Below are 12,500 nucleotides of genomic sequence, written 5' to 3'. Positions count from 1 at the left end.
GACGCTACTCTTCCGCTAATCTCATTCCCTATAGACATTAAATCAGTGAAATAGTCTCACATGAAGAAGAAGAAGAAGAAGAAGAAGAAGAAGAAGAAGAAGAAGAAAAAGAAGAAGAAGAAGAAGAAGAAGAAGAAGAAGAAAAAGAAGAAGAAGAAGAAGAAGAAGAAAGAAGAAGAAGAAAAAGAAATAGAAGAAAATTTATCAATTCATGTTTTTTATTTCGCTCTAATCTCTTTTTTCTTTCACTCAGGTTGAGGATTCCTGGAAGTCGACAGAGTTCATCGTCCTGCCCCACAAGGACTCCAAAGATGTGTTCATTCTGGGCAACACGGACGACATCCAACAACTCCTGGACGACAGCAACATCAACGTGGCCACCATTGCCTCATCCAGGCACGTGGGACCCATCAAGTCTAGAGTGGAAGACTGGACTAAAGATTTGGACACTTTCTACAAAACACTGGTCTGTGTTTTTTTTGGTTTTTATTATTATTCCTTTCATCAAAGGCCAAATGGAATTTTTAGGATACATTATCCGCCACCCTGGTTTGGAAGTACTCGCCTTGACTGGAAAGATGAATGGAAAAAGAATAAGAGGAAGACAAAGAATAACTTATTTGAAAGGGATAAGAACTTGGACAGATGAAGCTGAGAAAGGTGGTGCTGCTCTAATAGAATTGGCAAGAGATAGATCAGCTTGGCGGAAGATGACCTACGACGTCTGCTTCAGATATGGAACTACATGATGATGATGATTCCTTTCCTTCTGTCTTTATTTCTTCCTTGCGGTTATGTGGTCTTGTGGTATGACACTCGCTTTTAGATCGTAAGGTCCTGGGTTCGAGCCTCGCTCGACGCATAGTTGAGTCCTTGGAAAAGGCTCTTTACTCAAATTCTCTCACCGTACTCAGGTGTAAAATGAGTACCAGGCTGTTAACAGCCTTGTTCTGTCCGGAAAAATATAATATGGCCTAACGGGTGTCATATCTTGACCTACATGTTAAATGTTGCTGTTGGCCTGGGACCCCTTGTAAAGCGCTTTGAGACTCGAGTGGATATTGCAATATATAAAAACTCTCTTTTTTCCCCCTTTGGTTATGTGGTTTAGTGGCTAACTTGTCTTTGGATTGGAAGATCTAGGGTTCAAATCCCTTTCTAGTGGTGCATAGTTTAGTCCTTGGATTGGCTTTTTACCCACATTCTCTCACTGTCCTCAGGTGTAAAATAAGTACCTGGCCATGAACAGCATTGTCTTTGCCGGAAATTTTTTTTGTAATATTATTGCCTAACGGGCTTCATTCATGTCTTTTGGGCTAGATAGATACCTGTTGCAAAACGCTTTGAGCACGTTTAGTGGATATTGCTCATGTTCTACACGTTCAAAAGTTTTAAAAGTATTTGTATTTATTTACAATCTCCAGGATGAATGGTTAGCGTGTCAAAGGTCATGGCTATATTTAGAATCCATTTTCTCAGCACCCGACATCCAGCGACAACTTCCGTCCGAGGCCAAAATGTTCACCAATGTTGACAAGTCTTACAAAGACATCATGAGACGAGTCAACAAAGTTCCTCTGGCTATCCGAGCTGCTACACAGCCTGGTAAGCTCTCTAACTATGTTATAAAGTGATACATACTCACTAAGCTGCTCGAAGCTTTGGACTGTAAAAAATGATAAACAAAAATGAATATAACAGCTTCATAAAAATTATTTATTTATTTATTTATTTATTTATTTATTTATTAATTTATTTATTTATTTACTTACATATTTATTTATTTATCTATTTATCTATCTATCTATCTATCTATCTATCTATCTATCTATCTATCTATCTATCTATCTATCTATCTATCTATCTATCTATCTATCTATCTATCTATCTATTTATTTATGTATTTATTTATTTATTTGTTTATTTATTTATTTATTTGTCTCTCTATTTTAATTATTTATTTATTTATTTATTTATCTATTTATTTATTTATTTATTTATTTATTTTTAATTAATTAATTTATTTATTTATTTATTTATTTAGCTATCTATTTTTAATTAATTAATTAATTAATTAGTTTATTTTTTATTTATTTATTTATTTATTTATTTATATTTATTTATTTATTTTTAAAACAAAATAAAATACCCATTCTCCTCATCTCCCCATAGGCTTGCTGGAGACCTTCCAGAACAACAACGCTCTCCTGGACCAGATCATGAAGTGTCTGGAGGCTTATTTGGAATCCAAGCGTGTCATCTTCCCAAGGTAGGTGTCTGCAAAAGTCCATAACGGATATAGCTATTAGACATTGTGGGGAGTCCCACTAGCCATTTTAAACGGAACGACAACAAAACAAGAAACTCAGCATTGAATTTTGAAATCCTCCACTCAAGAACAAACCATCATCTTTACTCTGTCTTCCCTTCCACCATCCGACTTTGGAACTAACTACCAACCACTTTTAAACAAGCCCTTTCGACTGATGACTTTTGAAAAATCGCTCCCTGTTTCCCTCTAAAACCCCTGTTACTGAAAACATGGCCATACAATCTTCAGCCTGAAAGTTTGGCCTGAATGGTAGAAGAAGAAGAATCCCGATATCTCAGTTGGCAAAAACCACACGCTTCACACTCCAAGGGACTGAATCAATCTTGGGTTGTTCTTTTTTTTTCTGCCCCCTCTGTCCACCCAACAATTATTGGGTAACTGGGTCTATTAGATCTGGCAGAAATGCCAATAAAGGATAGTTATTAGACATTTTTAAGTGTATTGATCATCGTGGACTTGAGGAAATTAGCTGTGCATATGTGTGTTTCTTTACTTTTATTTATCTACAGAATTTTATTTATCTTCTTCTGCGGCGATGTGGTCTTGTGGTATGACACTCGCTTTTGGATCAGAAGGTCCTGGGTTCGAGCCTCGCGCTCAGCGCATAGTTGATTGAGTCCTTGGAGAAGGCTCTTTACTCACATTCTCTCACCGTACTCAGGTGTAAGATGAGTACCTGGTCGTTAACAGCGTTGTATCTGTCAGAAAAAAAATTGTAAATCGCCTAACAGGCGTCATGTCCAGTCCTACATGTTAAATGTTGCTGTTGGCCAGGAACTCCTTGTAAAGCGTTTTGAGCACGTTTAGTGGATATTGCATTATATAGAAGCTCTTTTTTTAAATTTTAAAAGTCAATAAAGGACAGTTATTTGTTATTATATTGTGGGGGTCCCGATAGCTCAGTTGGTAAAACACTCGCTTCACACTCAACGGGACTGAATTGATCTTCGGTGGCTCTTTTTTCTGACCCCTTTGTCCACCCAACAATTATAGGGTAGCTGGGTCTGTTAGATCTGTCAGAAATGTCAATAAAAAGATAGTTATTAGACATTTTGGGGATCCCGATAGCTCACTTGGTAAAAACCACACGCTTCACAATCAAAGGGACTGAATCGATTTAAGGTTATTTTGTTTTTTTTCTGACCCCTCTATCAACCCAACGATTATTGGGTAACTGGGTCTGTTAGATCTGGCAGAAATGCCAATGAAGGATAGTTATTAGACTTTTTGAAGTGCATTGATCATCGCGAACTTGAGGAAATGAGCTGCACTGAAATGTGACCCTCCGTCTCAAAACGGTATTATGTCGGGATGATTCAGACCCCAAAAAGTGAATTTAGAGATAGAATGATGAGAAATTGGAGCTTAGAAGTTTTTGCAATGCAAGAAATAGTCTTTATACTCCACCATAACGTACGGAAATTAAACCCAAGTTGGATATTTGTGGCTATGATTTCAATTTCCCTTACCGAGTGGATCCCTACATAATACCGCTTCGATATGGTGGGTCACAAATATGTTAATTTACTTTTATTTATCTACAGTAGAAAAATCACATACATTATTTTTACCTTTGAAGCAGAAGAATAATCTGAGTCTAAATATAATTTAGCTTTTATAATAATTGTGCTTTATATAGCGCAATATCCACTAAATGTGCTCAAAGCGCTTTACAAATATTTTGTATTGTCTATTTCATTTTCCAACAAAGGAGAAACTCCATCTCAAATTATTTTTAATTGCCTTTAAAAAAAAAAAAGCAACATGGAAAAGTTAGCATTGTTTTAACAGAAGAAACACATTGTGTTATGACGTCATTGAAAATTGCTGCTTTTGTTTCATGTCAGAGATCATACTTTTGAATAATTTGAAATGATGCCTCAAAACAACTACTGTCTATTTAAAAGCAGGCATAAAAATTATTATTTACAAAATCTTGTATTTAAAAATGTCCTTCCCTTTCTTAAATGGCTGAACATTCTTCTTCTTCTTCTTCTTCTTCTTCTTCTTCTTCTTCTTCTTCTTCTTCTTCTTCTTCTTCTTCTTCTTCTTCTTCTTCTTCTTCTTCTTCTTCTTGTTCTTGTTCTTGTTCTTCTTCTTCTTCTTCTTCTTCTTCTTCTTCTTCTTCTTCTTCTTCTTCTTCTTCTTCTTCTTCTTCTTCTTCTTCTTCTTCTTTTTCTTCTTCTTCTCTCCTTATTATTATTATTATTATTATTATTATTATTATTATTATTATTATTATTATTATTATTATTATTATTATTATTATTATTATTATTATTATTATTTTTATTATTATTATTATCATTATCATCATTATCATCATTATTATTACCATTATTATCTTTATTATCATTATTTTAAGGTTACATGACTTCCCAAGAATAATTTTGTCCACATCGACATTTCAGATTCTATTTCTTGTCCAACGATGAGCTCTTGGAGATCCTTGCCCAGACCAGAAACCCGTTGGCTGTCCAGCCACATCTCAGGAAATGTTTTGACGCCATCTCCAAGTTGGAGTTTGGTGTGCAGGCATCACAGGACGGAGCAAATACTCCTGAACCTGGTATAATAAAAAAAATAAAAAAAAGAAAATTCCCTTCATTTATCCCATAGGGGAAATTTGTCTCTAGGGTCTATTCCAAGGGAAGACTGGAATAACCCAGGCGTCAGCCGCTGTGCAGCGCTGCAAATTGAGCTAGGGCGAGGCGACTTGCTCAAGGCCACATAGAGCAGCGGTGGGTGATCGAACTCGGTACCTTTCGGGTGCAAAGCAAAGACCGTGCCACTGAGCCACACTGCCCCCTGCTGATAAGTTTAATAAACACATGAATCATTTGATTCCGTTTGATTTGATTCACTGCCATTCCCTACCTCACAGGACTCCTAAAAAATATTCGACAACCCGACCTTTGCGTTCCTCCAATGACACCGCCCATTTGGCTATCCCACGCATTCGTACAAAGACGGGAACAAGGTGCTTTTCTCATTCTGGTCTGTCTTTATGGAATACAATTCAACAGAGCATCCGAGAATCCAAATCATAATCTGTTTTCAAGATAATCCTTGAAAACATTACTTTTTTGATGTCATGTACTTTCTATATTGTTTTGTGTTGATGTCATTTAAAGCGCCAAGAACCTCATTGTTGAGGATACCGTGTGCTCTATGGGAGTCTATTATTATTATTATTATTATTATTATTATTATTATTATTATTATTATTATTATTATTATTATTATTATTATTATTATTATTATTATTATTATTATTATTTTAATTTGAACAGACATTGAATGCTGGAAAACATAGGTGCACATTGACAAGAGAGGAAATCATACACGCTGCACATAACAAGTAATACAAATCAGAGATGGACTATTTATATAACAAACAGTTCTATTCATAACATTATTAGGACAGAGAATTCATCGGGGTGTGTTTTAACTCTCTCCTTACCGATCATTTTCAGTATTTTATCCAAAATGGCAGGCTTGGCTTACCCAGCAGAAAAATTCCTTTTTTAAACTCAAACAATCTCTCTACAAAACAACGTTATGTTCTTATTGATTAAACAAAGATCATTGTGATGTACAAAACAAATCTGAATAAGAAAAAATGTATATTGTGTTGTAACAAATGTGACGATTTTGATGTAGGTGGTAAGGAGAGGGTTAACTCTCTCCTTACCAGCTAATTTTAGAATTTCCCCCCAATATTCACACCCACCCAGCACAAAAATAGACTTTTCTTACTCAAGCAAAAAAGTAACAAGTGAACTCTATAACACAGTGTTTAGTATTTGTAGCTGTAATCAAAGCATTTCTTTAAATTTAATGATGTACAAGAGAAATCAGAATGAGGAAATTGTCGGCTACATCGTAACGAATGTGACGGATTTTCCTATGGGTGGTAAGGAGAGGGTTAAGGTACATCTCTTTGATTCTAATATTTTTCTTATTTTCCTAGGGGAAGAACCCCAAGAAATCCAATACACCAACGACATTTTGGCCATGATGTCCCCGGAGGGAGAAAAAGTCGGACTCGGAAAAGTAAGATTAAAATTTAATAAAATCTCGTCTTTAGCACTTTGTCTCATAATTATTTCCTCTTGATGAATTTTAAAAGTTTATTAAAGAGAGAGAGAGAAAAAAGGAAATAAGTAAATAAATAAATGAATAAGTTAATAAATGAATAAACAAATAAGTTAATGAATAAATAAACAACTATGTAAACAATTGGGTGAATAGATGAATAAATAGATAAACGAATGTATGAATATATAAAAGTTTATTAGAGAGAGAAAAAAAAAAGGAAATAAGTAAATAAATAAATGAATAAGTTAATAAATGAATAAACAAATAAGTTAATGAATAAATAAACAACTATGTAAACAATCAGATGAATAGATGAATAATAGATAAACGAATGTATGAATATATGAATAAATGGAAAAAAATAATTTAATAGATGGATAACTAAATACACTAATTTAAATAAATAATAAATAGATTAATTAATTAAATAAATAAAATAAATGCAATAAATAAATACATAGATAATTAATAACTAAATAACTGAATACATAAATAAATATATAAATAAATAAATCAATCAATAAATCAATGAATAAATGAATAAATAAATAATAAACAAATAAATACATAAAAATAGAATATATTAATAAGAACAGTTGCCTGCAGTAAGGTCTTAGTCTTTGCATCAGAGCTCAATGGACTGAAGGAAAATGTCGTAGCACCAAACCACAAATTGGCACCAGTTTTTTACTTTATTTTGAAATTATTTTCCACCAGGGTTTGAAGGCGAGAGGAAACGTAGAGGACTGGCTGGGCAAAGTGGAGGAGGCCATGTTTTCCAGTCTGAGACGCTTGTGTAAGGCGGCCATTGGCGACTATGAGAGACGGCCCAGGAGAGAGTGGGTCGTGGCCCATTCCTCACAGGTATGTTATATTACATGTATTCAGAAAAGTGAGTGGAGAAGGCACTTATGTTGATAACAACAAGAGATGAAGTGAGTAGGAAAGTGCCAGAAGACAACAGAGAATAACAATTTCGCGGCAGTGATGGGGGTTTGAACCTGCGACCTTACTGGTACGAAAACTCCGCCTGGCCGGGGAGAGGGTGACTCTACCGTATGAATATCCAAGATCCCAGATATGTATATTGGTAAGATTATTACCATCCCACCCAACTTATCTTTGCTACAGTGCTTGTATTGGCGATTCTTGTTTATCGATTTTCTTCCAATATGTTTACTTTGGACAATATGGCTGAATCATTAGTATAGTGCGGAAGGGTGCAATTCTTAATTATTTTTTTAAATTTTAAATTTATTAATGCATGTTTGTTTGTTTGTTTGAGACTGTGTGTGTGCGTATGAGAAAGAAAGAGAGAGAGAGAGAGAGAGAGAGAGAGAGAGAGAGAGAGAGAGATGGAGTAGATTGAAGGAGAGAGGAGAAGAGATGAGAGAGAAGATGAAGAGAGAGAGACAAAAATGGGAGAAGAGGGCTGTGAATGTAATTGTAAAAGCATATTTCAAGGTGTTAAAGTTGATAATTATAAGATAAGATGATATGATATAATGTAAAGATAATAATGATAATAATGAGATATAATAACGATAACTTACTCCTCACTATTATAAATCCACCACTCTCCATTCCTTCCTTCCCCCTCGCCGTCCTGATCCTCAGGTTGTCAGATTTCCCAGTCCGTGGGCCGGACGTCATGAATCTTGGAGGAATTTTGACAGATGAGGCTAGAGGATTTTGAACAGAAGAGTTTCTCTGTGAGTGTCCAGGCTGACATGGCGGTGTTTTGAAAAAAAAAAAAAATCCCAAATTTTGCAAGCTCAAAACAGCTAAATTTGCAAAAATAGTTGCTAAAATTTTTGATTAATTTTCCTAAAAACCCATAATTAGTTCATGAAAGAGAAAGGTATATGTTTGTTTTTAAGGGTTTCACGGCACTTGCAACAAATGTAAGTTCATATTAGCGACAGTAAAAAGGAAGAAAATGTGATAGTAAAAAGAAACTACTCTCGATTAATTATCTTCCACGTTCTACACGAACTATCAAATTGGTCTTTTTTCTTCTTTACATAATCTCAATCGTTAGCACAAATTTTGAAAAAAATTCAGATTCTTTCAAGCTCTATATGAGATGTCAAATGAAAAGAATTAAAAAATCTACATTTTTTTTTGTTGCCTTTAAAAAAATTTTTTTTTATTTTTCTTTTGTTTTTATTTTCTTTGCAAAATCTGGAAAATTTGCAAAAATTTGCAAAAAAATTACAGATTGTGGTATAACACGCACCTTTGGATCAGAAGGTCCTGGGTTCGAATCCTGTTCTGAGTGGTGCTTAGTTGATTCCTTGGAAAAAGCTCTTTACTCCCATTCTCCCATCGTAATCGGGTTTAAAATCAGTACACATTTATGGACTTGATGTAATGTAAATATTGCTGCTCGAAGCTCGAAGAAATAAATAATATGAAATTGAATGTAAGCTTCGATTTTAATACAAGAACAGATCAAATGAACATTTTGGGTTTCCCCTTTATCAACAAAACAGGATGGATGAAACACTACAGGTGAATGAGATAATGTGGTAGTTACGATGAATCACATTACCACATTATCTCCTTCATCTGTAATGTTTCATTCATCCTGTTTTGTTGATAAAGGGGAAACCCAAAATGTTCATTTGATCTATTCTTGTATTAAAATCGAAGCTTACATTCAATTTCATATTATTTATTTATGGACTTGATGTAACGCTGTATGTTGTAATGGGCCATACTTTACGGGGATTTGAGAGTATTTCCATCACAACAACAACAAGCCCAATAGGAATTTAGGTTATCAGACCTGCATATAAGTACACATAGGTGTTTACCAATTTCCAAGCTATAAAAAAAAAAAAAATTATGCCTTATATGCCACGACATCATAAGATATCGTCGCCTAGGCATTCCACGAAGGAATATTATAGATAATTCATCAAACAAGATGTCTGATGTCAACAGGAATCACCCATGTTGTCCAAGTGAGCAAATTGGGGGTTAATAATCTTGCTCATGGAAAATATCGAAAGTGCCTGAAGCGATGCTCGAACCCAGGTTTTTCCGGGTCACAGTGCAATAGGTGCAAGATAAATGTGATATAAATGTAGTCTTTATTTTGTGATTTCTTGATCGAATCTTTATCATTATAATAAATAAATAAATAATAATATAAATTTCCCTTTATTCAACCCCAAGGGGAAATTTTTATTTAGGGTCTTTCCCAAGGGAAGACTGAAATAACCCAGGCGTCAGCCGTAGTGCAGCACCACAAAGTGAGCTAGGGCTAGGTGACTGACTTGCTCAAGGGTAGTCGAACTCGGTACCTTTTTGGGTACGAAGCAGAAATCGTACTGCTGAGCCACACTGCCCCCACTGATAAGAGAAGACAAAACTAGTATTAAACATTGAACAAAAATGAAATTAACATCTTTAAGATAAAAAAAAAGAAGGAAAAAGTGCTTAAATAAAATAAATAAATAAAAATAAAATTCCCTTTATTCATCCCCAAGGGGAAATTTGTCTTTAGGGTCTATTCCAAGGGAAGACTGGAATAACCCAGGCGTCAGCCGCAGTGCAGCACCACAAAGTGAGCTAGGGAGAGGTGACTTGCTCAAGGCCACACAACGCAGCGGTGGGTGATTGAACTCGGTGCCTTTCGGGTAGGAAGCAAAGACCGTACCACTGAGCCGCGCTGCCCCTATAGGGCCCAGAATGTTTTGGCTCATAACCCTTCTTTTAACACAGAACGTTTTGGCTCATAGTCCTTCTTCAGCCAACAGCTAAAACAATAATAATACTGTCCTCATCTTTCCAGGATTTGAGTGAACTGGCGTCCATTGTGAGGGGGGAGCTTCCCAAGCTGTCCCGTGCCAATCTGTGTGCCTTGATCACTATCGATGTCCACGCCAGAGACATGATCACGGATATGGTCAAGAAGGAGGTAGGTCAATCAATCAATCAATCAATCAATCCATAATTTGATATGGCATTCAAGCAGTCAATCAGTAAATCAATCAATCAATCAGTCTGTCAATCAATCAATCAATCAATCAATCAATCAATCAATCAATCGATCCATAATTTGATATGGCATTCAAGCAGTCAATCAGTAAATCAATCAATCAATCAGTCTGTCAATCAATCAATCAATCAATCAATCCATCAATCAATCCATAATTTGATATGGCATTCAAGCAGTCAATCAGTAAATCAATCAATCAATCAGTCTGTCAATCAATCAATCAATCAATCAATCAATCGATCCATAATTTGATATGGCATTCAAGCAGTCAATCAGTAAATCAATCAATCAATCAATCAGTCTGTTGATCAATCAATCAATCAATCAATCAATCAATCAATCAATCAATCAATCAGTCAGTCAATCAGTCAATCAATAAAATCATTTAACATATCTGGCAAGCTGTCAACAGGTAAATCAATCAATCAATCAATCATTTAATCAGTCAATCAATCAATCAATCATTTAATCAGTCAATCAATCAATCAATCAGTCACCCAGGCAATCAATCATTTAATCAGTCAATCATTTAATCAATCAATCAATCAATCAATCAATCAGTCACCCAGGCAATCAATCATTTAATCAGTAAATCAATCAATCAATCAATCAATTGATCAATTAATGAATAAATCAATCATTTAAGCAATAAGCCAAGCAGTCAGCCAATAAATCAAATCAATAAATCAATCCACCAATCCACCAATCAACCCATTCATTGATTATGATTACATAGAATAGAATAAGTACCTACACTGGCAATCCAAGTGTGTAAATAAAAACAAAGATATAACGAATATCCCCCCTAAATGAAACAAACCCTTTTCTTTTGGAAAGATGAAAAGACCAGAAATGACGTCACCAATACTTATTCAATACGAGAATCTTCACATCTGTTGATGTTGATGAACTGGTTAACTCACTCAATCCTAGAGATTTTTGCTGCTTTTCAAAATTGGAAAAAAAAAATGTTTTAAAGATGAGCATGTACATAGATAGTAATATTCAACTATCATTAACATGTAAAAATTAAAAACATTAGCTTTGAAAATAACCAAATAATTTGTCTCAGAAAAAAATGTAATAAATAGGAATGGGGAAAAAGCAATCCGAGTAAACAACGGATATAATCGGTGTTAGGGTTGAGTGGGTTAATGTGTGTACAAATGCCAGAGAATTGTTAATTTCCGATGAATTATCTCCCTTTCCTGACACATTCATTTATTTGCATTGCTAATTTTCTGTTACTAAGTGTATGTATACATTATCTACTTTTTATACACGTAAATCATCCTCAATTATTTTTGTACATAAAAGCTGAGTCAAAGCTGATATTATGTGAATACTTTGTTTATTGATCAATGGATGCTGTGCATTTAGGTACAATACTCACAACGTCTGCCAGGTGGCTATGCCTACCAACACGCAAAACTGTGTGCAACCTTGCATGTTTATAATCTGATTGATAGAATTATTAAGAATTCATCATAAAAATTAATTAATTGAGCTTTTATATAGCGCAATATCCACTAAATGTGCTCAAAGCGCTTTACAAGGGGTCCCTGGTCAACAGCAATTTTTAACATGTAGGACGGGACATGATGCCTGTTAGGTGATATTACAATTTTTCGGACAGAGACAACGCTGTTAACGGCCAGGTACTCATTTTACACCTGAGCACGGTGAGAGAATGTGAGTAAAGAGCCTTTTCCAAGGACTCAACTATGGGCCGAGCGTGAGGCTCAAACCCAGGACCTTCCGATCCGAAAGCGAGTGTCATACCACTAGACCACATAGCCGTACAAAATGGCTGGCTAAAAACAATAACAAACAGCTGAGTGATGTCAAGTTTGTTCCTTCTATATGTGTAAAATCTGAGGAAAAGTGATTCGAGAACACTTGTCTTTACCGATCTTTTTTATTTTATTTTCTTTTTTTTCTACTTTTTCTAGGTTGACCAGATTGGTAGTTTTGAGTGGCAGAAGCAGCTGCGTTACTACTGGGACCCTGAACTGGACAACTGTGTGGTCAGAATGTCGAACTCGTTCTACGAATACG

The 12,500-nt window shown here is 35.0% G+C and overlaps 1 protein-coding gene across 1 annotated transcript in view; it reads left to right on the top strand.

Annotated features, from left to right (window-relative positions):
* Positions 1–12,500, top strand: part of LOC144960516 (dynein axonemal heavy chain 6-like) — a 122,682-nt gene that overhangs the window by 32,970 nt on the left and 77,212 nt on the right. The window contains 9 exon segments of the mRNA XM_078893699.1: positions 254–466; positions 1,425–1,605; positions 2,173–2,269; positions 4,744–4,901; positions 6,306–6,388; positions 7,151–7,344; positions 8,082–8,145; positions 10,236–10,361; positions 12,395–12,500. The exon segment at positions 12,395–12,500 is cut by the window's right edge and continues 50 nt beyond it. Of these exon segments, the coding sequence (XP_078749825.1) occupies positions 254–466; positions 1,425–1,605; positions 2,173–2,269; positions 4,744–4,901; positions 6,306–6,388; positions 7,151–7,344; positions 8,082–8,145; positions 10,236–10,361; positions 12,395–12,500 (1,222 nt within the window).

Source organism: Berghia stephanieae, chromosome 15, assembly GCF_034508935.2.
Source record: "Berghia stephanieae isolate SIO BIC M18660-M18661 chromosome 15, UCSD_Bste_1.3, whole genome shotgun sequence".
NCBI classification, from domain to species: domain Eukaryota; kingdom Metazoa; phylum Mollusca; class Gastropoda; order Nudibranchia; family Aeolidiidae; genus Berghia; species Berghia stephanieae.
This window is presented reverse-complemented; position numbering and strand designations above follow the sequence as displayed.